General features: G+C 36.3%; 1 protein-coding gene across 1 annotated transcript; it reads left to right on the forward strand.

The window, feature by feature from the left end:
• Window positions 1–8,633: 8,633 nt before the first annotated feature.
• LOC150083429 (uncharacterized) lies at window positions 8,634–20,137 on the forward strand. Its single transcript, XM_090377273.1, has 6 exons — window positions 8,634–8,770; window positions 13,212–13,267; window positions 13,551–13,658; window positions 16,596–16,631; window positions 18,074–18,112; window positions 19,878–20,137. The coding sequence occupies exons 1-6, from the start codon at window positions 8,659–8,661 to the stop codon at window positions 19,932–19,934; spliced, it is 408 nt and encodes a 135-aa protein (XP_090233399.1). The 5' UTR covers window positions 8,634–8,658; the 3' UTR covers window positions 19,935–20,137.
• The last annotated feature ends 4,962 nt before the right edge of the window (window positions 20,138–25,099 follow it).

Consider the following 25,099-nt stretch of genomic DNA (forward strand, 5'->3'; position numbering starts at 1 on the left):
ACACTGCCTTCCAATGCCGGACCAGGCTTTCTTTCTTGCACATTTACCTTAACCTTAAACTTAACCATTTCCTTCACTGCCTTCCGATGCCGGACCAGCCTTTCTTTCTCTCACGTTTTTTTTCCCCTTTTCTTCTTCATTTTGCTACCACGAGATGTGAACTCTTATGTTCACATCTCGTGGTATGGCCCTTTCATGTTGCCGGTCACCTCCAAAACACTCATTTTCATGTTCACACTTTCTCTTAAATATGGCCAACTTTTCAAAATATCTGCCATCCTGACGCCCTTTTCTTTTGAGGCGAACATTGGACATCCACTCATTTCCCGTTTACTTCCTAACAGTGGCTTAGATCAAAAGAGACGCTTTGTAATCCCATTTTACAGTCGTATTGTTCTTGCCCTCAGCAACTCTTTCTCGCCTGTTCTCAAATGGCTCCCCTTTCTTAGTAATTGCGTTGTCTCTGTTTGCTCTCTTGTATTATTTAAATTACTTGTTTACCTTTAGCCACTATTTTAATTCACATGCCTAAAACTATCCATTAATAAATCCAGCGTTCGTCCAACTTTAATCTTATATACATTAAAACTAAATATCCAATCTTAATACTTACTAACTTTAATTTAACACTCAGGCATTAATGTTAATTGTCATTCTCCCTCTATTGCCATCTCATAGCCTTATTTGATCAGCATACGTCAACCAACACCACAGAATACCAATTCATTGTGATCACAAAAGGAAAATGTTAATAAAAGGCGTATGATCGATTAAAAATAGCTCTGGAAACAGGTTAAGGCAGCATTAGCAATTACAACGTTACTTTACTGTTAAAATAAATTATAATATTATTCTAAAACTCATTATTAGCAATTCAAATGCATTATAATATTCGAAAAAGTATTAATTGGCTATTAAAAAGCGTTATGTTATTCGAAAAAGGATTATTGCCATTGAAAAGCACTATAATATTTGAAAAAGCATTATATATACATTAGAAAAAGCATTAATACACGTAAATAAAAATTTTGTTCAAAATACACCAAAATGTCTGTTGTAAGAAAAAACAACAGCAGTATATAAGTTTGTCAATCTGTCTAAAATATGAAGTGTCAGAAAATGAAGCAGTTGAAACTTACCGCAAAACATCGCAAAGTGATTTCCTTCTTGATCCACACATACATCATTTCGCATATAACCTAAAATAACAAATAAAAACAAAGAGGAAGCACGTTTTTCCATCTTCTTTTCACTATATCTTTTATTTAATATTAAATACTAAGAAACGCCTATTGCTTGCAATTGGGCATTCATATCATACACAGGCGCGCGCGCTTTTGTGTTTACATTCATGTGCGCAGCCGTCAACAGTGCAAATGATACATTGCGCCATCTATAATATAAGTTCACCTTGACTGCATGATAGACTGATAAAATTACAGTACGAAATCATTTGGCGATTCTTAGTAGGAAGAAATGCCAAAATTCCAACGACAATTCTAACGCTAAGAATAAAATCCTGAGAATGCGTTTCCTTACAATTCTGAGAATTCATTCACGTGCAATTCAATGTGGGCAGTAAAGTCCACATTTTAGAAGAGTTTTTTCAGCTCGTTTTTAAGTTTATGAAAGTACAAAAGTGGAGATTATATTACAGAAGAGAGCCTCGAGCGCCGGAGTTAAAAATATTAAAATAATATTCCGTCAACCGATAACTAATAAAACAAAATTAAAACAAAAAGTCAATTGGAGCAGTGTTGTTTTAGTATGAAGATTATTAAGAAATCAAGAATTATCAGTGTGTATTCTGAACGTGAGTTTAAAATTTATAAAATGATGGTATGTAAAGGTAGGTAGGGGTTGTCATTACTGTGTCACGTGCTACTGGTTAGCACGTGGAATAGAAATATTCTTGAAGACTGGGGGTGCCAATTTCACCAGTAATGGTGTGATTGACTTAATGGTGTAATTGAGAAAGAAGAACAATATTGCTGGAAGCAATGTAACTCTACAGGGGGTGATATTTAGGTTGGTATACAACACAGCCCTGGAGATGGTGAATGGGTTGCCCTTGACCTATTCATCCAACGCATTATCCAGTACACGGTTGAGACGTTTCTGTTTATTGAAGACGGCGAAGCAGAAGACCAGATTGGCGATGCGCAGGCTCGGCCTTAGGCATAGGCCAGCTAGGCAGCTGCCTAGGGCCTCCAATTCAAGGGGCCTCCAGTCACCGAGTAGTAACTTGAATTTTTAAAATTATTGGATTTATCCTGTTTTCAGCCGCCCTATTTGTTGCTGTGCCACGTGCCATCCGCGTGTCACTTGACATCCGTCGGCCGAGGAGAATAGCGGGAACGCAGTGAGTGGGCGGAGTCACAATCCGTTAATCACCGCTTTCCCCCTCTACTCCTCGCCGCCATTTTGAAGGGTGCACCATAAACTAAATCTTTACCTCCAGACAAAGGTAACTGTTTTCAGAGTTCTTCGTCATCGATAAATTTCTCTTCCCGGCAACTTTTCTAAAAAGACCGCTTTCTACGCCACCCTATTAGCAGTATTTGGTAAGTGAATCTAATTTTTATGTTACAAAATTTTGTTTAATTTTCGTACTTTGGTAATCAGGGCCGCATTTATACTTTTGGAGGCCTTAAGTGGAACATCAGTATGAGGACCCAAAAGGTCAGTTCAAAACAGTACGATGTAAAACATTTATTTCGGTTAAAAAAATTATAGGCATTTTTGAATTTATTGAAGGTAAAAGTAGACATTTATATAAAAATTCGTAGTAAATTAATTCATTAAATATCTATGATTATGTATCTTAACCGAAAATGTAATTAGCAGTGGCGTAACTACCCTTTCATGGGCCCAGGTACATTGCACCCCCTGCACAACGATAGTTACACCACTGGTAACTAGACTGCTTTTCTTAAAGATGTTACTGAGCGCTTTAAAGCGAGGCCCCGTCGAGAGTGAGGACCCCAGCTTGCGCCTTACGGTAATTGTGGCTCTGTTGGTAATTCGAGATGAGACAATCATCTAGGAATGGCGAGCTAGGAAAAAGGTTAGGAATTCAACATATTCGTATTGTGGGGGTGGGGTTTTGTGTTTATTATTTTCTTTACTTATTTGTTTCTATATTTATTTTATTTACTTATTTGTTTCTATATTTATTTTATTTACTATATTATTTATTATTATTTATATCCTAACTATACCCCACTATGCATCTGCCTTTGTGTATCTCACAGAAGAATTCCGGTTCTGAGGGAGTTTCTATATTAGTGCACTCCTCCTTTGGGTTTTGCTGTGTGTTCAGAAATGACGAAACACCATTTTCATTAAGTTAAATACAATTAGTTTATTATACATATTCACAAATAAAAAAATCTAGCAAATCATACACATTATTCACTTGATATAAGTACATAGCATGGATTACGTTCCTGGTCATTAGATTCTCCTATCCATCATCTTCTTACTACTGGGTCACTAAAACTCTCCTACGATCAGATTAACTTAACTCTTTCTTAAATACAATTGACATTTTATTTATTATTCATACTTATCCAGCACAATCCTACATTCTTCTTCATGGTTAATACAATTCTTCTTCTGGAATTTAATGTCCACTTTATAAATTATTCTAGGCTAGTTTCACCCTAACACAACCAAATTACCCGTTAATGAAATATACATTGGTTTATTTATTTCTTCATTCTGTCTCACCTTTGGATTTTCAAGGAAAATCTCGGCTATCTTCGGTTAGCAGCGCCACTCCTCTACTTCTGGGACGTTATACAGGTTAACATACAACTCTAACAGCTCTATTGATTAACCTTTCCAAAAGATTTTTATTCTACATTCATTAAAGTTAGGCAGATGAAACGCAACTAAGAACTCCCCTCTTATTAAACAATCCTTATGACATTTCTGCACTTATCTATAGAATAAGTATTGAATTAGTTATATGCATCCCAAAAGAATTCCCTTTAACTATTATCAATCTTTAGCTACAATCTTTTGTACTACCTAATGGTACAAATGCTGTTCAGCACTTACTTCTGGTGAGCTGAATTCCTCAGCTAATACAAGGATTTGTCTTTGACGTTCTGCTCTGCATCGGGTTCCACCCTCAGTCTGAGATCGCTCTTCTTCAGCTTCGGAACTGCTGACATCTGCCAGGGATACTTGCTTCGCCGATCATTCCTGGTGTCATATCTTTCTTCGCTGTGCCTGATCATTCCGTAGGAGTCGCTTCCCTTTACTTCATTTCTTTCTGTAAGCTGCAGGACGGTCCGGTGTTCTTATGTAAGCATTATCTCGCTGTCCTCCTAAATATATCTCTTGGTGGATGCTTTCGGGCTTCTATGTCCCATCTCGAAAAAGTTCCCTTTACTGTAACTTATCTATACTTTACTAAAACTATCAGAACTTAGTCAACTCACAGTAACTGGTTCTACTGGTGGATCACTTCCGGGGACTGTTTCCCAAGCCTACCTCTCCAAAAAAAATTTTCATTACCCCTTCTAAAATATACCTCTCCGAAAAACTTTCATCACTCTTTTCGCGCGCTCTTCCCTTTTTATTTCCCAAAATTTCGTAACGCCCTCCTTTCCTCAACCAATCATTTCTATCTGGCCATCATCATCTCCATTCTCATTTGCCTCGACCCATGACAGGAAGGTCGAGTTCCTTCCGGTGTAGAAAGGAGACTTCCGTTTTCCGGAAATTTCTCGAACTTTCTAGTAAGATGACCGGAAATTTCATCAGCTCAGAATCTTTCCAGAACCATCCAGAAAACATCTGCGTCCATTTACTTGATTCGTCTCGCCTTATTATGAAATGACCACGCCCACTCTGTTAACGGTAAACCAGGACCGCTCCCCGCTGGTACCCCTATTGTAATCTCTGGAGCAATTCGTCTCCTGCCCTTCTATCCACTGACCTCCCACTGCTTCGAGATCGCTATCTTCGCTTGCCTTTTCGAGTAGTGGGCGCTGATTCTATATCTCATTATAATGTTTATTTTGAAGGTTTATTTGCTCTTACATTAACTAAGCCTCCACTTAATTTAATTCCATTACCGTGAGACCCACTATCTTAAATATTTGTGACTTTAAGTGTTTTCTTGTAAGAATTACAATATCACTCTATCTAGCGTTCTTTCTTTAATTATATCGATATTTAATTTAACTTGTAAGACTTTGTGTCTTACAGTATAATATCCTGTTTTAAAACAATTTTACTGGATTTTGAAATGAATTAAGTTTATTAGCAAGGAAAAGTAAAGAAATATTTCAATAAAAAATGGGGATAAAATAATTATAAACAAGACTTCTTGCAAGTAAACATTGGTATTTGATGAAATGTTTTTATTATATAAATTTTAACAAGAGTATATTTTAATTTAAATTTTATTAGATTAAACACGCTTTCTTTGCAGGATTCCTTTAATTGATTTGATTTAACGCACCCTTAGATGTCTTACATCGCAGGAAGAATGTTTGAATCAGGTGCACAGAAACGAAAGAGAAAAATGTTGCAGGAAGCATTGATTTCAAGACAAAAAGACGCTATTTTGAAGTATCTGCCCGCAACAACAGAAGATATTGAATCCGAAAAAAACACCATTGAAGCTTCACGATTTGAAGAACGCTTAAAAACAACTCCAATTACAAATCTACCAGTAATGACATTAGTTCCATCTACACCCCTTAACAGAAACTCAGTTTGAAAAATCAGAATCACGTGCACTTGACTGGAGTGATATTGGTATGTGGCCAGTACCTCTGAATAATAGTCAACTAGTCTTTGTGATTGATAAAGGTCCAAATAGGGTTATTAACTTTGCTTTTCCTCTGGATGAGAATAATAGGCACTTTTCTGTGTCATACTACACCCGGAAACTTTTAAGTGGTGAATTAATCGACCGTCGTTCGCTGGTTTATTCTAAAAATCTTGACTGTGTTTTTTGCTTCTGTTGCAAGTTGTTTTCTGATTCAAAAAACAAATTTTTAAGTATTGGATTTAAAGACTGGAAGAAGAGTAAGAAAAATCAATCAAAGGGCATTTTATGTTTCTTGTGGATGCCACAATTTGAATTTGATTCTATGTGATATGGTTGGGTCATCAAATTCTGCGAAGTCATTAGTTGGTGTTATACAACAAATCTACGTATTATTTTCCGCATCTACACAAATATGGAATCTTTTAAAGGTACATGTAAAACATCTTACAATCAAGGAACTATCGGAAACAAGATGGGAATGCAGGGTTGAAAGTGTCAAAGCTCTTAGATTCCAAATAGGTGACATTTATGACGCACTAATTGATGTTTCTGAAACAACCGTCGATTTCAAATGCCAAACAGAAGCTCTTTCCCAGGCAAGAGAACTTAAAAGTTTTAAATTTCTCGTGATGCTATGCATTTGGTATAATATTCTAACTCAAGTGAATCTTGTGAGCAAAGTTTTTCAAGGGGCGCACGTGCAATTAGAGACAGTGTTGGTAGTTTTGGAAAGGACAAAGAAATTTTTAATATGTTATAAGGAAAATGGGGTTCAAACTTCGCAGAGAATAGCCAAACAATTAGCTAATGAATTATAAATATCTCCCGAAGAAGCTGTTTTCCCTTCTGCCGGGTCAGTCCGATGTAGACGTATCAAAAAGCAATTCTCTTTTGAGGCAGAAGATGAAATAATCTGTGATCCTGAAAAACGGGTTCAGGTAGAATTCTTTAATGTACTGTTAGATCACGCAATAATGTCAATTACTGAACGATTTCAAGAGCTGGAAAAATTTAAAGAATCATTCGGATTTTTATTTGATATTCATAGTTTAAAAGTTTTAAGCGACGAAGAACTGCTAAAGTTTTGTAATCATTTGCAATTGTTTCTCTCTGATCCAGAAAACGGAGCTGAGAGTGACTTGGATGACCAAAATCTTCTTACTGAGCTCAGAACACTGTCAAATGTTTTACCTTCACAATTATCACCTTTAGAGGTACTGAAATACATACATAACAATAGATTGAATGAAGTATTGCCAAATACCTCTATCGCTCTACGAATTCTATTGATTATTCCTATGACAGTAGCTTCTGGTGAGCGTGGTTTTTCTAAGTTAATATTAATAAAATCAGTTCTGAGGTCTACAATGACTCAAGAAAGATTGGAAGACCTATAAGTCATTTTAATTGAAAGTGAAATTTGTCAATCTTTAGACTATAGCGAAATAATAGCAGAATTTGCAAACAAAAAAGGAAGAAAGCTGTCTATTTAAAATTAATTATATTGACATTTACATTATAGAATTGTTTTTTATAAAACTTTTCAATAAATGTTTAATAAATTCAATCCTAACTATATTATTTATGTTATACAATAAGTGAAAATATAAAAAAATGTTACAACTCGTAGATCTCATAGAAAATATTTTGTCTAGGACCCAAAAATAACTTTTGCCTAGGGCCTCCAAAACTGTAAGGGTGGCAATGGCAATGCGTATAGTGCAATATCACATCCACTGGACGCATTTCGCGACTACACCGACGTAGAGGGATTTTTAATCAATTCTTTTAAATGCCCGTTATTTTGGTGGAGAGTAAAATATATGTAAAATTCTTGCTGCTGCTGATCCTCAAACGAGAAACGAAATCTACGAAAGATCAATCAAGGGTATTTCTTTTTAAGTCAATTCAAAAACAGTTCTTTGAAAAATAATTTGCAGGATTCAATGAAATTTTAGGAAACGAATGAGTAAAATGTTCATGCTATTTCTAAAATATGCAAATCAATCTGTAGGCGCCTGTGAATAAGTTTCCAGCGTAGGAATATTTTATCAAGGAAGCGCTATTCCCCTTGACAGCAAAGCAACCATCACATCCACTTAAACACCTGTCAGACTGTTGTGAGGTTCAACAAGAATTCGTTTGGTATTAGAAACCCACTCTTCCAGGAGATCAATTTGAAACCCGTAAGATTTAGAGTTCTCATCTCTTGATACTCCTGAGTATGGAGAGATCAGAGAGTTAAGACACAGAATGAAGAGAGAGTTAATGTTCAGCATAATCACGGGTACAGAACTATCTCCTTACTCCATTAGGGAAATATCTATATTCGGAAGTCAATTCTCTGCCTGTGCTTTCTCTGTGGGAAGAGCATTATTTGGAAGTACTTGCCCTCTTAAAAATGCCTGGCATAGATTTCAGAGATTTGTTCCTATATTATAAGTAATCACGGTTTTCAAAAAGATATAGAGTTTTGTATACTCTTTGTACTTTATGCTGGCCCAAACCATCCGGCTTCATGGAAGATTTTTTTTCTCTGAAGTTTCCCTTGAGAATCAAGATTTTTTTAATGATATCCGCCCTTGACTTTCAACGGATGCAATACGTATATAATAAATTTTTTAATACAGGATGTCTAATTAGTATGAGTATTAATCGCACGATCTTACTTGACTACTCAAAAAAAAAAAAAAATGGACGCACACACTTTGATAATTAACTCAAGGAAGCGTGCCAAGGACAATTAGAAATACTGATATGATTTGAGGGAAACACGTGATTAGTTTAGATACTTATAAAAACTTCCCTTGGAAAGGATTTATCATTGAGTTTAATTTTGTCTCAGCAAATCTGTCTTACTCAAGATGAAGACCAACATTATCTTGGTTGCGTTGTTACCTCTGCTGTGCTGTGTGAATGCCTTTCCTGGAGCACAAGAAGATATCTCACCCGATGAGGCAGACAACATTATATGTGGTAGGTTTACATTTTCAATTATTCCTATTTCAATGCTATTTCATTGCCACAGCAGTAACCATTTAATTATGATTCCATACACCCAGAAATTATTCGGTTGAAGCAGACCTCTATCGAATGTTTCCGTCATTACCTTAGCTTTTATATTAGCCTTCACTTTGCATCCAGTGAGTCTTCGATTTTAAGTTTTTAAATGAGTCAAAAAATCGAACCTAAAAACAACAAATAATAATTCTGTTCCACAAAGAAAAAATTAAATGGATCACGTATTTATTATCCAACCAAACCACAAATTTAAATGCCTATTGATGAGAAACTCAAAATACATTAGAGGAAGGGACGATGTTTGTTATTTGGTTTTTAGGAGCATTAGCAACTAAGGCCATATTGCTCCGGGGATATGCGGTGGACATTCCCTGACCTTTCCGCATCATCCGTATTTGATGGTGACGGGCTCGAACCCCGGTCTAAATCAAGAAGCGTATGCTACGCACTGCTGCTCCTTCCCACCTGGCTACGGAGGCGCCAAGGAAGGGACGAAGGCCATCAGCTCTTTCTGGAGAAGACTAATTCCGTCATGGGGAAATGATTTTCAAGAATTTTCTCTAGTTGTTGAAGGAGAGCTCAAAATTTGTACTACGTCCTTTAAAATCTGAGATATTGTAAAGAGAAGAAATACACCTAAAATATTAAGTCCATTAATCTTCATTATGTTCTGTGTACTTATGCCAATTTGAAAGCAGAGCCGTTATAATTTCTCGAAAGAAATTTGTCTTGGCATCGTTACATTTAAAACCTTGTATTGTGCATTGAGAATTTCGAACAAATCAAAGGCCGAAAGAACAAGGTGTGGGCGTGCAAAATAAATCTGCAGCAATAAACCCTTCTGAAATCATTAAGTCCTTTGTAACTGTAAATGCCAAATACGCGGTCCATCACACTACACAAATAAATAAAAAATCTGTTAAAATTAGACTTTCGTAATAATAAAATATTTATCATTAATCGTTTATTCAAACATAAGGTGCATTCCCTACACAGTAAGTCAAGGAGGTCATGGTACAAATGAAATGCATTCATCTCTCTGAGATTCATATGTCCATTCAAGTTTGAATTTGACTAACCTGAGAATATGACAACATTATACTTATTTATATGATATGCTTATACATGAGAGAAGATCAATTTGATGAAACCCTAAATGTTCCTCGCATCATTGATGGAATTCAAGCCCAGGACTTTTCCTTCCGATTCTGGGGAGGACGCAATTATAACCAATGTACGTAATTATAATGAAACCTGGCTCCATCCCTTTGAATCTGAGTCAAGAGAACACAGCGTAGAGTGGAAACATCATTGGCCGCCACCCTCAAAGAAATTCAGGGTGCAGAAGATAATGGCATTTTTTTTTTTTTTTTGCATTGTCAGGATGTTGTCGTCATTGATTACCTTGAACATGGCCACACCATCACAGCACACTTTGCCAGCCTAATCCTCAAAATAAGCGATGACATAAAAAAAAAGTCCAGGAACGCTGTCATGTCGTGTGCTCTTTCAACAGGATAATGTCCCTACGCACAAAGCCCCTTGTAATGATTAATTTAAGATGGGTCATATGAATTGTTACCTAACCCACCAAAATCACCAGATTGTGCTCCCCCTCCCCCACTGACTTCCATCTATTCCCAAATCTAAAGTACTTTCGGATTGGGAAAGATCCAGGTGATTTTGTTGTAATCCATACTCTGGACTCTGTAAGGACCCGTCCTTACATTAATTAATAAAATTTGTTAAATATTATGAGAATTTAACTGTAATACGAATAGTGGTTTTCTGGTAAAAACAACATGAGTTAAGTAGCACTGGAATTCAAAAATACCTTCCAGTCACTCCTTGTGTAGTTGTAGCTTGTTTGTATGGAAGTTCTTTGACGAGTCAGTGAAAGTAATATACCATGACAAATCCCCATTAAGACAGAGGCAGATGCACCATAGTAAGGGCCAAGAGTGCTTAAGCTGACCCTCTTATAAATGTCACGGTGAAACGCTATTAGAGGTGGGCGACGTCACCAGGTGCGCGCGCGTGAGGTCACGGGAGGAGCTGTGACGCTTCTCAGTTGATCGGAACTTCCGCCTCTCCTTCTGGATTGTTCTCGTATGTTCGAGGTCCACGGAAGTTGGGACACAAAGAGTAAAGAAGACCCGCCCACGGAAGAGGAGAGGAGACAAATGAGAACACAGGAAAAAGGATGTGCAAATCTCCTATTGGCCAGGAAGAAAGTAGAGGGAATTTTGAGAGGGAGATTCTGAAGAAGTTTGGGGCATTCTGGAAAAGTTTTCGTGAGATTCGGAAGATGTTTTCGGAGGAGGCTGAAGAAGTTCACGGAGCGGTCTGGAGAATGAATTGAAGGAGTTGGAGAACGATACAAAGCGGAGCAGTAGTCTAATTTGGGTGATAGCTGCAGACCTGAGGTAGATGGAAGCAGTGATAGAAATTCTGCATATCCCGACAGCCAGTAGGAATGTTCACCTGTAAACATGGAAGCCGTAGTGAGGAAGAAGGAAGAATCACACCCTGAGAATTATATAGGCAAAGCCAGTCGAATGAGTGGTCGAACCATTGACCTACTCGAAAACCCCTCTATCCACGGAAGAAGAAATGTTGACCGGTAAAGAGTATGCGACACTGATTGATTCCAGCCGTGCAGTACCCGGTAGGGAAACACCATAATCACCGAGATCCCCAAATGAGCGCCCCCGCATTCCAGTACCTGAATGACCGATATGAAAGGAAGCCGAGCAGAGAGGGAAGGTCCAGGCCAAACACGTAAGTGCTAGAGAGTTTACCGAAATAGGTGTACTTAATTTATTAAGGAGAGGACTTTAGGAGGAAGAATATGTATATATACAGTTAAGGAGGGAGATTTAAGTAATGAATATATGTATAAAAGTGTAGTGTATTTAAGACGGACGTAGCCCATAATTTGAAGTAAAGCTCCTCATATAAATGCTTGCTGGAAGGAGAGGGTATAATAGATAACTGAGAATTGTTTAAAGTTGGGAAAGGTTTTTATAATATGTATGAAATTAAAGGTTGAAATTTCAATTTATTATGAGTTGATTTGTGGAGAGTATTTCTGATTTGAGTAGGGGCTCATTAATAAGTGATATATAAAGGTATAGAGGATTAACTGTTCTGAAAGGTAATGTTAAATTGAATTGATTAATATTTCCTGTTGACCTGATTGCAGAAAGGGTGTCTGATTGAATAAATGCAATTTTCTTACAAATTGAGACACGAACTCTGAAGGTTTTTGAGAGCCAGTTCATTGGCTGGTAGTTGTTGGTTTATTATACAGACTGTTCAGGAGAAGAGTGGGAAGAATCTATGTAAAGTGTATGACACGACCTATTGAAGTCCCTGTAAAGAACATGAAGAGACACCATGTCATAATGAATAATAATGTGTATTAGAATAGAATATCTGATGATGAAACAATTGAGTTTGAACAAGATATTTACCCATATAAAGGTTAATGAATTAACAAGTCACCAGCCAAATATAGTTTGACCAAATACTATTGCTAATTTCTGTATGATATGTTAATAAACATTGTTTTATTTTACATTCATGTGTTGGAGTCTGTCATTCCGAAACTCAGCCAATCCGGTAGAAAAATACCTAAAATAATTGGGGCCCCCTTTGGGTCTGGTAATCTTCTGAGAATAAACAAGTCAGATGCTAAGTGGGAGGATTGGACTACGGGGATATACATATAAAAAAAAGGGGGATAAATTACAATAATTAAAATAAAAAAAAAAAGTAGGGCAACCAAGAAAAACAATAATACCCCCCCCCACAATAAACAAAAATACAACCCCCACAACTCCTTTTTGGTTATCCAAAGAGGAATCCAGAGTATGGACTCCTCTTTGGATATAACCACCCACCAATATTTTTTTTTGGCAGGAATTAAAGCTTTGGAACATCGTTTGGAAAAGTGTATTAGTGTTTCAGGACACTGTCGAAAAATAAAAATATTTCGTTGTTGTCATCTTATTATTTCTACCTAAGCGGTAGAGCAATTTGATCACTCTCGGTACATTCATGAAAAAGCTTACCGATGAATCCATGCGTAGTATTGAGTGCATGTTTTCTGCAGCTGTTGTCTAATGATAATAGAAGTCGAAGGTACATCTACGGTTCCTGTGATCAGATTCTATTTGCGGCTTTAATCTGTGTTTCCCATCTGTGTGTCAGTGTAATCTGAAAGCCAATTTAAATTGGCTTTCAGATTGCACTCACTACTTAAGCTTGAACTATAGCAGTTTATTTCAGATTTCTTAATGTATAGTTTAACAACGAAGCCCTGAAATGTATTTGTTATTAAGAATGTCACATCTGAAAGCTAATTTAATAATTTAAAAAATGTTATTTTTAGGAACCGGTGACAATCAGAGAGAGGCTGGTAGATGTCTGAGTCTGACACACGGAAAGGTACGTTTGGGAGATGTTTTCATCACTTGCATTACTAATGTATACATTCTTTTAATCTGTTAAACATATCAAAAACGTCTTCAATATATTTCTCATTCACGACATCGAGTTTTTTTTTTCCTTAAAAGACAAGTCTTACAACACTTGAAAAGTTTCAATAAGGAATCGAAAGAGTGACAGTAACACGGATTCATACACAGTCTTTTGTATCAAAATATACTTTTTGTTAGAATGTGAGTCATGAGTGGATATATCGTTTAATAAAAATGTGACTTCGTTTCAGGTTCGTGAAGTTTTTGACCACTGTCTTGCAATTGGATTTCCGCAAAGTGAAAAGCCATTTGTGTCATTCGTGGTGAGTTACTGTAATAAAGATGACGCTCTTATGCAGGTAAGAATATTTAACCTGAATCTGCATTTTAAATCAGATCAAATATTAATATTTCATTTTAGATGTACATTGAAGTTTGAATATTCCAATTCAAAATGTAAATTATTACCAAATATGTAGAATGCGGTCATACCTCCTTAACACCGCGTTTGTCCACTGTGAATTGTGCGATAATCCAGTCTTATATTTTATACCAAAATTTTATAGTCCGTGGATTTCTTATATTCGCTGATCAGTCCAGTCCAGCCAAAAAAGAGGGAATTTATTCTTTAGATAGATGCGCTTGGTTGGTTTCTTTTGAACCACTAATAAAAGCGAAAATGTGGAACTGTGGAAAGATGTTAATTATTCAAATACCTATACTGGAAATGAAATTACATAGTATAAACGTACGTCTATATGTGACTGTAATGTTCCTAAACCAAACACCATCTTATTTCCTATATTCTAGTACGTTATAACTTTCGATAATACTCTGTTTTGCTTAGCTGAGAATTAAAATGGCTGCCATTAACCGGAAGAATCATTATATGTGATCATGTCATAGTTCGTGAGTTTTTTAGCAACTTAAACAGCTTCTGACAGCTGTTGCTACTAAAGGAAAATAAAAGAAGTTGGGATAGAAAATTAAAGAAAAAATTTAAGGAAATTAAGTTTAAGACTAAAGTTTGTTTGAAGCTTTTAATAATAATATAGTGTTTCTAAAACGGAAAAACTTAACTTAAGTGTTTTTATTTTCTTATTTTAAAGAGTTGCAAAGTTCCGTGTGAATTTAGCTGGTTATTTGTGGAATATATTTTAGATAAATACCGTTAAGTGGGACAGCGATATCACAGCGAAGTTTGAATAAAGTCATGGTTTAGAAAATAGGGGGAAACTGTATTAATATGCAAAGATATCTCACCTCTGTGTTGTAGAGAAACTCTCTTTAAGTTACAAAGATCGATAAGGCTCACACACCTGATTTTCATGGTAAATAAACACGAACATTATCAAGGCCAGAATAATGACTGATGAGTTATATATATTTTAATCCTTCGTATAAAAGAAACGCAAAGGGCAGAAGGAATGAGTTAAATAAAGGAAGAATAGCTGTGCATTAATGGTTAAAAGGTTGGCCAAGAACAGTCTAAACATTATTGTTTATTGTACTAAAAACCCGAAAAAATTGTTCTTTCTTTTTCGCTTTTTCTTTTTCAGATGGGTGATCTAAAAAAAATTATTATTACAGCGAAATCGGTAGTCAAAATTGGGGAAATATGCACTTTTGAGGGGTTACCCGCCTAATGGCGTGGCCAAGAATTCCAACCAATGGACACACTTCTATTTTGTATTCATGTTCCAGTCCATAGTCGTTCCAAATTCACTTCCTCTCAGGACTAACGTTTCATGCATACGTTTCGCGGATGTTTCCCCCTTCAATTATTCAGTGATTGCAATTCTATGTGACGGTGAAACTGCAGCATTTCAATCAATGAAGAAGCGGAAGGGGAAACATCCACGAAGCCTATAATTGTCGACTCTATAAAAGATTCTAAACCCTCCACAGTTAGTATTTTTATTTCAAGTAATTTAATTCTTATATTTTTTGAGTTAAGTTATTTAATTTCAGGTGTCGTCCAGGTTTGAACCTTATAACCTATGGAGAAGCTAACGAGGAAATACCAGTTGATCAAAGAAAGTGTACCATATTAGAAGTACGAACCCCAGGCAGTACTAGGGTCCCCAACCCATAAGCTGTACTGGGACCGCGTCATAATAACGAACATTCTGAGCAATCAAAATAAATCTGTGCAGAACTCACAATAAACAAATAATCAGGAAATAACTCGAAACATACTTCTCTAGAGTGCTCATCTATGCCGTGAAAATTTGGTCTTCCGCGCCTCCCACCAGTCTCAAGAAACTATGGGGTCTATAATTCTGGGTGCTGAAATGGGCCAAGTTGTGGTCTCACCAGATCTACACAACATCCAAATCCGCACTCTGCTCCAACCTATATATGCCCAGAGTCCACAGAGCCTATGTGAGGAAGATAAAGACATTCCTTCATCGAAACATGATTAGTTGAACATCTGGAACACGGTTGGTTGGCGTTTGCCAGGAAGATACCTTCGCAGTACTCCCTCTTTGTGTTCAAGGCTCCATAGGTTACAAAGTTTCAAGTGACACTTCCCAAATGTGACTTTGGACACTTTTAACTCGCTCAACGTAGACAGTGACCTATGGTGTATTGACAAATCATATCGAGATGACATCTTGGGCTATCTTATTGTATGTAAAGGAGAGGTGTGATAGTGCCAGTCCTAGTATGCTGATGTCATGTTATGCTATGTTTAATTTGTCGTCTTGCGTGTTTTAATTATGATTATTTTTATATTGGCATATTTTGTTTCTAATGGTCATTTTGGAGCTGAGCTTTGTATTTCTGTGCATGATCACATGTACAAAAGTATAGTTAAAGTCTCTGTAAGATTCCTCTGGTTATCTGTGCATGGAATCACAATTTTATACCATTTAACTTATTATTATTTAACTTATTAACAATAATAATAAGAAAATAAATAAATAGAAATACAAACAATTGTTTCTATCAAGCAAAGGAAGTAAAAAGTAATTAAAATTATCCTTCTCAAAGTGAAACGTTTAATTTCTCTGTATTTATGAGTTTATCTCAGTTTAAAATATTTGCCAAAGTTTCATTTATCAACACCAAAGTGTGTCTCGCCCCATACTTATTTAAAATAATATGATATTTGTAGAATTTAATTCTCTGATTCCTTAAAAGGTTTCATGCATAAATTTATGCGTGAAAACAAATGGTAGTCCATGAAAATTAATAATAATAATAATGACTGGTAAGTGAGTAATTGTTTTTAATTCTATGGCGTCATAAGTGACCTCAGAGAAAACTGATTTTATTTCTATTCATTTCAGGTGATGGAGTGCATTGAACAGCCTCCGAGTTCACACGTAAGTTCGTATTTACATTCAAAAGGTTGATAAAAATTACATAATTAAATTTTACAATGTAAATTGAATAGTACAGAATTCTCATAACTATGTCATTCTTATTTACAGAAAAGCTAAAAGATTAACTAAAGATTTATGGTTTATGTTTTAAACAGTGGTGTAAGATTCTGCATACCATAAAAGAGAAATAGGATTTGAACTCATTTAATTAGCGCTTGTATTGTCCAGCAAGATTGCTCAAGTTATGGTGAGCTAATTCCTTGCAACGTATCCAAACTGTTAGAAGAACTACATTCCTCCTACTTTAAATATGATGAATAACGATGCCTCTTTCAATCGTCTTTCAAATATTCCAAACAACGCATTGCATTTCTACAGGATAAATTCTAAAATTCTATTCTAAACGTATTCTAAATTATTGACTTTCTAACTATTCTAAATTAATTATTTTTTTCAAATAAACACTATTGAAAGAGCATTGCAAAAATACTATTAAGAAAAGTAGGAAGCGTTATGGATAAAAACATTAGCGTGCGAAGGCCTGTAAGCAAACAGGATTTTCTGAAATACCCAGTGTTCTGATATCTGTACGCCTCAAGTCATAGGCAATTGAAATATCAGTGATGTTTTGGATCACGTAGTAACACAGACCTCTAACAAGAGTTAGATTGCCTCAGTGGAATATTGTAAGACGGAGTCTTCAATTGTTCTTCCCGTTTTGCTCATTCCTAATACCTGTACAGGTTCTCTGTGTACCCACCAATGACAAAATTCCGTGTGAGAGGCCTATCACACGAAATGTTATCATTGTGGGAGCGTTGAAGCCTGGTGTTGTCCTCCATGACCGAGTTTCACATTAAGAGTTTAGAGACACTCTTATCTTCAAAGTTGGACAGCTTGTTCTTGGTATCGAATCTTCGCTTGTAGAAAATCAGCAGTTTTATGGTTTCTTTGACGAATTTTGCCAATGGATTTTAAAAGTTGTCTGGAGATCTTTCGGACTTAATTTCCTGTCTTTGACTTTCTGCTGCTTTGACTTCTTTTCTGCCTAAATTTCTCGAACCAAACCTCTGTTCCCTTTAAGGTGGAGCACCTTCCCCCCCCAAATGCCGGGAGAAAGAATAATTACACGCATTTTGCAATCCTATAAGAAGAGGTTTTAGACTACATGAGCGTCCAAGTTTCATTACCTGTGTTTACTGAATGTGCTTATGTGCTTACTGTTTTCTGAATGAAAGTAAATTTTGCTTTTATTCATAAAAAGGTAATATCAAGATATCCAAGAGAAGTATTTAAATCTTAAGTGATCCCACATTGTCCCAAATTCCTGTACGTGTTAGAGTGACACACGTACTTTAAACTTTTCTTCTTTTGTAGAATGTAATTAACAGATTTATATTCAATGGAATGCATCTTATATCTGTTCTTTCTTACGTTTTCAGCCAGGGGATAATGGTGTAGCAGACCAGAAGGCATACATGGTAAGTATTCCATTTAGAATCAATATTTCGCTGAATTGTATTGTGTATCGTAATAGTCACTGTTTTATAGCTTTCTTTCGCAGCCAATAAGACCAGAGCCTCTTCTGGGAAAACAGAAAAAAAGAATAATAGAATTTAAAATCAATTCTAATTTTATTTGTAAAAATGCACTTTTAACAAAATGAGATAAACTAAAGAAACAAAACGAATACGAAATCAATTTTAACAAATATAACAGTCCACTATCCCTAAACTCAGTGGTTTTGAAAACTACGTAATGCTGTGAAAGGGTTAATATTACTCCAATTGGCAACAGGGGATTTCATTCATTATCCCAATAAAGCATTGTCAAGGTCTCTAAAAGACATACAGTTGAGCCAAAAAGAAAATTCTTATCGTTATGAAAGAATTATTTAAGCATAGGCACACTTCAAAATGCACGTTGTGCGTATTCTGGCGCCTCCGTAGCCAGGTGGGAAGGAGCAGCAGTGCGTATCACACGCTTCTTGATTGTACCGGGGTTCGAGCCCGTTACCACCAAATACGGAGGATGCGGAAAGGTCAAGGAATGACCACCGCATATTCCCGAGCAATATGGCCTTAGTTGCTAATGCTCCTAAAAACCAAACAACAACAATATGCGTATTCTTTGGTCTTTTTTTCGCTTTTCGGGATGAAAATCCTAATTTTCAGCTGGGAACACCATGAAACCGTTTCTAGCGACCGACTAACATGGCCACAAGTTGAAAATGATTAATAAAGGAAGACCAGAAAGGAAAGATCTTTTTAATAGGGAGAAACAGAGATTATAGTCTACGATGGCTTAAAAGGGCTTATATCGGACTGTAAAGGCAAACGTTATTACAGTCAGAGTTTTTCATAAGTATATGCATAAATATTTTAAGGGGTGTTTGGACCCTGGTCCAGATGTCATAGTCAGCTTTCAATTTTTCGAAAATTGCCTAAAGCCCCCATGAATAATTCTTGCATTTCTACACAGACCATGATTTGTCTTACATTTTCGTAAATTATACACCAATTTTTCTCTTACAAACAAATCTCGTGTATAATTCTGAAAAAGACCAGGAAATAACTCTCAGTCATGTTTACTGTATGATTATGGCTGTGTAGGAATGCAAGAATTATTCATGGGGGTTTTAGTCAATTTTCAAAATGTTGGAGGCAGTCAAGACAATGCTGCCTCATCTTCAATTACACTTTCAAAAGGTCTGAAGAAGGAATATAATCTTGTCTCGAAATTGTCTCGAAACGTAGTTTAGTCATTAAAAGTATTCATTGAGTATATTCTCTCAATAAAGATTCTTAATCCTATTTTTCACTTGGTATATGAAGGTTTTATTATTATTAATTTCAATCTTAAACACCTACTATTCCTAAGTTATTACTCTCTGATTTACCGAGTGCATTCAACGCCATTAAACCTGCTACTAAAACTCCAAACAACTTTATTTATAAAGAAGCTTTTTTCATGACGAATTTGCTTCTCTCTTGGATCGATCTCATTTAAAGGAAATTCTTAAGGGACTGGGCTGACTATAAAAACATTTAGTGAAAACACCAGCTTTGTAGAAATTTCTCCTCCCTCCATTGAACTAGAATAAATTCCAACAAGCAGAGATAGATAACCAGTTGATTTTTAATAGAGCATTAAAGATAAAACATTTAAAAGAAACTGCACATGAACAAATTTCAAAGCACTTAAGAAGTAAAATTACTTATTCTATTTCTTTTCTTTTTTTTTCAGGAATGCATTAAAGCCATTTTGAGTAAAGGAGTTCGACCCGAAAGTCCAAATATCTAATGGAACTAACCAGAATTCCAAGAAAGAATGAAATATCAAGAAAAACAAAGAACCCCTTCATCATCATCATCATCAGCCATTTTCAATCCACTGCAGGATGAAGGCCTCTCCAGCAACTTTCCAGTTCCTTCTGTTTTGAGCACTGGCCATCCATTACTCCTTACAAGAACCCCTTACTTCGTTGTAACTGTCATGCTATAGGGGCACCCAAAATGCTAAGCTGTTTATTACTAATTGTTCAAGCATTTCTCCTCCAATTTCGGAGGTTTTATGTTTCTTATACGTCTCTGTAATAGAATGAAGAAAATCAGAAATGTATCCAGAAATATATAAAAAAATAATAAATCATTATAATTCAATTATTCACGTGGGATTGTTTGATTTAATGCCTCCCTCGTATGCTTCCATGTGAAGGTGATTCCATAATACTTATTAACAACTATTATCTGAATCGGTTCATTTCACACAACTAATGATAACGCAATGGTCTTATTGCTCACAATATAACAAAAACTTTGTTTTCACAGCGAGTTGTCACGGTATTGCACTACATTCAAGCAGATGGTCTCGCCAAAAGATTAATTGGTAAAATGTTTATAAGATGTTACATGTCTGTACGATGTTTCACTGCTACGATCGCTTGTTTTAGGAATAACTGGTTCCTCATCAGATATTTGGTGATCTCCAGCGACAACATTCAGACCAATAGTCCTGAAATATGCTGTCACACAATATATCATCTTTTAACAAATAGCCAATTAGCCTTTTAAAGAAGTCATCTCTTTGAAATCAGGTAGCGCAGTACCAAGGCAACTCGTTCTAAAGGCAACGTTTATCCTGGAGTGTGCAATAAGACCATTGATGATCTCCACACTTTATATCCTGCTGGCTACAAAAATCAGATGAAAGGAGTCCTGCAAGTGTTTTGTAATTATATGAACATTGCTGCTATTATGTTTGATCCTTGATTGCACGTCTGGGAAATCCCCGTAATCGTAATTTCAACATGGTCATAGCCATACCAACGTGTTTACGGGTGTAGTGAGCAAGAAAAGACTACACTCATATTAACCACATGTTTCATTACTCCAAATATTTTTCATATTAGAATACAGATAGAGGTGGGTTTTTTCCGTGTTTGGTGTTTTTGTCATTGAATATTGGAGCAAAGGTTGAATAAATATGACAGCCAAAAATCATTTTGCCATTCCCAAATCAATGAATACTTTACACGACATTAAATATTATACCATGGACTCTTTGTATTGTTTCGACAGAGATTAAAAATAAGGCAATCCATAGGATAGCAAAGATCGGGTATGTTCAAAAGATGATTTAAAACACGGAATGGATCCAAAAGTGACTTCAAAAGCAATCTCGCGAAAATTTATCCCATTTAGGTACACATCATCATCATCATCATCAGCCATTTTCAATCCACTGCAGGGTGAAGGCCTCTCCAGCAACTTTCCAGTTTCTTCTGTTTTGCAATGGCCATCCGTTTACTACCGATAAACTCATGAATTTCATCTATCCATCTCCACCGTTACCTTCCAGGCTTTCTTCTAGCTCCTCTTGGGTACCATTCTGTTATTTTCTTAGTCCATCTGTCATTATGTCTTCGAGCTATGTGTCCTGCCCAAGACCATTTTAGTTCTTTAGTTTTGATAAGAATGCCCTTTTCTTGAGTTTGCTGCGTAATCCATGTGTTTCTCTTCTTATCTAACACTCTGATTCCCAATATAATTCGTTCCATTCTTCGCTGTGTAGTTCTCAGCTTTTCTTCCATTCTTTTGGTGAGCGCCCAAGTTTCACTTCCATAATGCATGGTGGATGTATACATTGGTTCATTATTTTACGTTTCAGACAAACTGGGATATTGCTCTTCAGTACGTGACTATATTTCCTGAATGCTATACATCCAAAATGTATTCTTCTCTTGACTTCCAGCCATTTATCATTAGTACAACTAATAACTTGTCCCAGATAAGTATATGACTCCACCTTTTCTATTACTGCTCCTTCAATCATTATATCCCTTTCTGTGGCATACTTGTTCGTCATTACTTTTGTTTTAGCCATATTCATCTTTAGTCCAAAATCCTTACTAACTGTGCATAACTGATTAAGATTTTCCTCTAATTCTTTGGGATCGTGGCTTATGACCACAATGTCATCTGCAAATCGTAAATGGTTTAGGTACTCTCCGTTCACATTGACTCCTTTCTGCGACCAGTCTAATCTTCTGAAAGCTTCCTCAAGGGCAGCAGTAAACAGCTTCGCAGATATTGTGTCTCCTTGTCGAACTCCTTTCTCGATTTTAAATTTCCTACTGTCTTTGTCTAGTCTAATAAAGGAGATAGCACTCTCATATATTTTCTTCAAAATCATAATATATGGGGTATCTATGCCTTGTCTTTGCAGTGCCCGAAACATTGCCTTATGCTGTATGGAGTCAAATTCCTTTTCATAATCCACAAATGCCAGGCATAATGGTGTTTTATATTCATTTGCTTTCTCCATTACCTGTTATATTACGCGAAGGTGATTCATAGTTGAGAATCCTGTTCTAAAGTCAGCTTGCTCTTTCGGTGGTTTCTCATCAAGTATTCTTTCTAATCTGTTAGTAATGACCCTTGTGAACAACTTGTAGATGTGGCATAACAAGCTAATTGGTCCATAATTTCTAATTTCTGATTTATTTCCTTTCTTTATGCAGCAAAATTATGATTTCATTATTCCACTGCTTAGGCGTCACACCTTTTCTAATGCACTTTGTGAATTTTTTTTGTGTTATGTCTCTTCCTCTCAATTTTAACAAATCTACAGTAATTTCATCTTCCCATCTTTCCACAGAGCTTTCTAATTCTTCATTTACTTCAATGCATGTTCTACCTCATCAGGAAGAATAACGGGTATGTCGTATGTGTTGCTAATTTGCGATTCATCTTCTCCACTGCTGGCATCATTCCCTCGCTCCTAATATAATTCTCTATAGTAGTCTTCTGCTATTTGAATTATTCCTTCTCTGCTATTTATAAGTACACCATTGCTATTCTTCAGTATCAGTATCAGTTGTCTTTCTGTATTACTGCTCATGGCTGCTGATTTAAGTCCTTTGTTTTCCCTTAATGCTTGTTCTACGTTTCTTGTGTTTAATCTTCTTATGTCCTCTCTGAGTCTCTTTCTAATGGCTTTGCATAACTCAGTATACTCAATTTTCTCCTTGTCAGTGTTTATCTTGCTCTTCATTTGTCGTCTTCGGTTCATCATACAAGTGTTTCTTGACTAATTTTTTCTTCTTTGGATTTCGTTTTTCCTATAGATGCATTGGGCTTTATCACTTTCAGAAAGTTGTAATATTCCTCGTCGATGTCTTGGTCCTGAGCAGAATGCAGATGCTCAAACTTGTTCTTAAGTTCCAGTATATACTGCTTTTTCTCCTCTTCTGTTATCTCAAAGACCTTCGTATTTCATATAGATGAAAATAAACGAGAAGCTGTCCTTGATCTGTTATATGAAGTGGTACGTATTAACTGTCATCATTGTTCCAGCAGTCCTTAACTTTTTTCTAGGTTGAAGGGTCATCAAAACACTATTTTCTACAGACGTTATCTTCCACCTTTCTTGAATGGCTATGGTATTTAAAAGATATTTTAAAATTCTGGAATGTTTAAGATTCGCTCCTCACTTTGATTTTTCATTCTTCCCTTAAAGAAAACATCTAATTCAACCTCCACGAGTTATGAATTACAAAATAAAAGACATTCCCAAGTTTCCTGATGGTATACCACACCTGTCAGGCAACTCCTTCCACTGACTGTAACTACCAATCTCCTGCAGCTCCTTGTGGTGCTTGATGATGTATCATATTTCAAGTGACTCCTTGTGCTGCATTGTGCCCACTGACCCTTTGATTACTTATCTCCTGGAATTGCTGGTGTTGTACGATCACTCCATTAAGCCTAGTGCTACTTCTGCAAGGCAAATCAGCCTGATTAATATATAATTTTTTTATTGACTCCTTGTGCATGAAGCCAAGTGGCTAAATTCTTCATCCTTCAATCATCTCCTCACTCTGCATTATCATTACTACTCCTTCAAGTCGCTTCCACTACTTTTTTTTTTGATTTGGTAGTTATTGGCGCATCGGCTTCTGTGGCCATATTGCACCTCCCAAGGTTTTTGCAGTACTTTGATCCAAGCCCGAGGCGGGAATCGAACCAGCGACCTTTGGGTTGCCGGGCAGGTACTTTACCCACTCGGCTAGCCCGGTCGGCTGCTTCCACTACTGGGAGGTGCATCAAGGTTTCTAAGACTGTCAGGGGAATGGATTCTTACGATGGGTTATGATACTGGTACGTCTCCTGAAGCCAGTGAATTGTTTTTTTTTTTTGAAAACATGGTCCTCTCTTTTTGTACGGAGAGGGAGTTGCATTAGCAAGAGCACAATTAGTACACTAGAATAGTAAACCTTGGCCTGGCTCCTCGTGCCAGTGATGTTAATCAGGTGGTAGCTTATATTGTAACCATTTAGGTTAAGTAATCGGTCAATAACATGAACAACACACCACCATCTACACTACAGAACATTTACACCTTCTCCTCTACACTGATTGGCCTTTATCTGCACGATATCGTCATATAATATATTGCAGGGTTGCCATAGTTTGTCTGGGGCTACCCAAATAATGAATTTTAAAAAAGCACATATTTTGGGCGGGGGCTCTTAATAAACTCTCCATATGTCGCCGTGGGAGATGAAGTGGGATGTGATCTTCAGATCTTTAATTGAAATAACTACGATGATAGTACAGTATAAGGCCCGCTTCCACGTGGCAAGGACGGTAACCAGTAGTGTACACACCCTGCACCCTGTGGACTAAGAAGTCAATCACTCAGCGCGAGGAACACAATCCTACGCTGCACCGCACAAACATTCACCACTGCACTGATCGGCCTTATTGAGTACAGTATCTTTACAAATACGCGATGGGGTTGCCAAAGTTTGGCTCAAGTATAAAAGAAATAAAATAATAATAACAATCTCTATATACTTTGAATGTATTTAATTAATCTTTTATCTGGAGAATAGTTTTCTGTTTTTAAAATCTGTGATATTTTGCTTGAATCGAGAAAAGAAGCAAGGGATAAAATGAATAATT

This window comes from Mastigoproctus giganteus, chromosome 7 (genome assembly GCF_048544385.1).
Source record: "Mastigoproctus giganteus isolate SK-2022 chromosome 7, ASM4854438v1, whole genome shotgun sequence".
Taxonomy (NCBI): Eukaryota; Metazoa; Arthropoda; class Arachnida; order Uropygi; family Thelyphonidae; genus Mastigoproctus; species Mastigoproctus giganteus.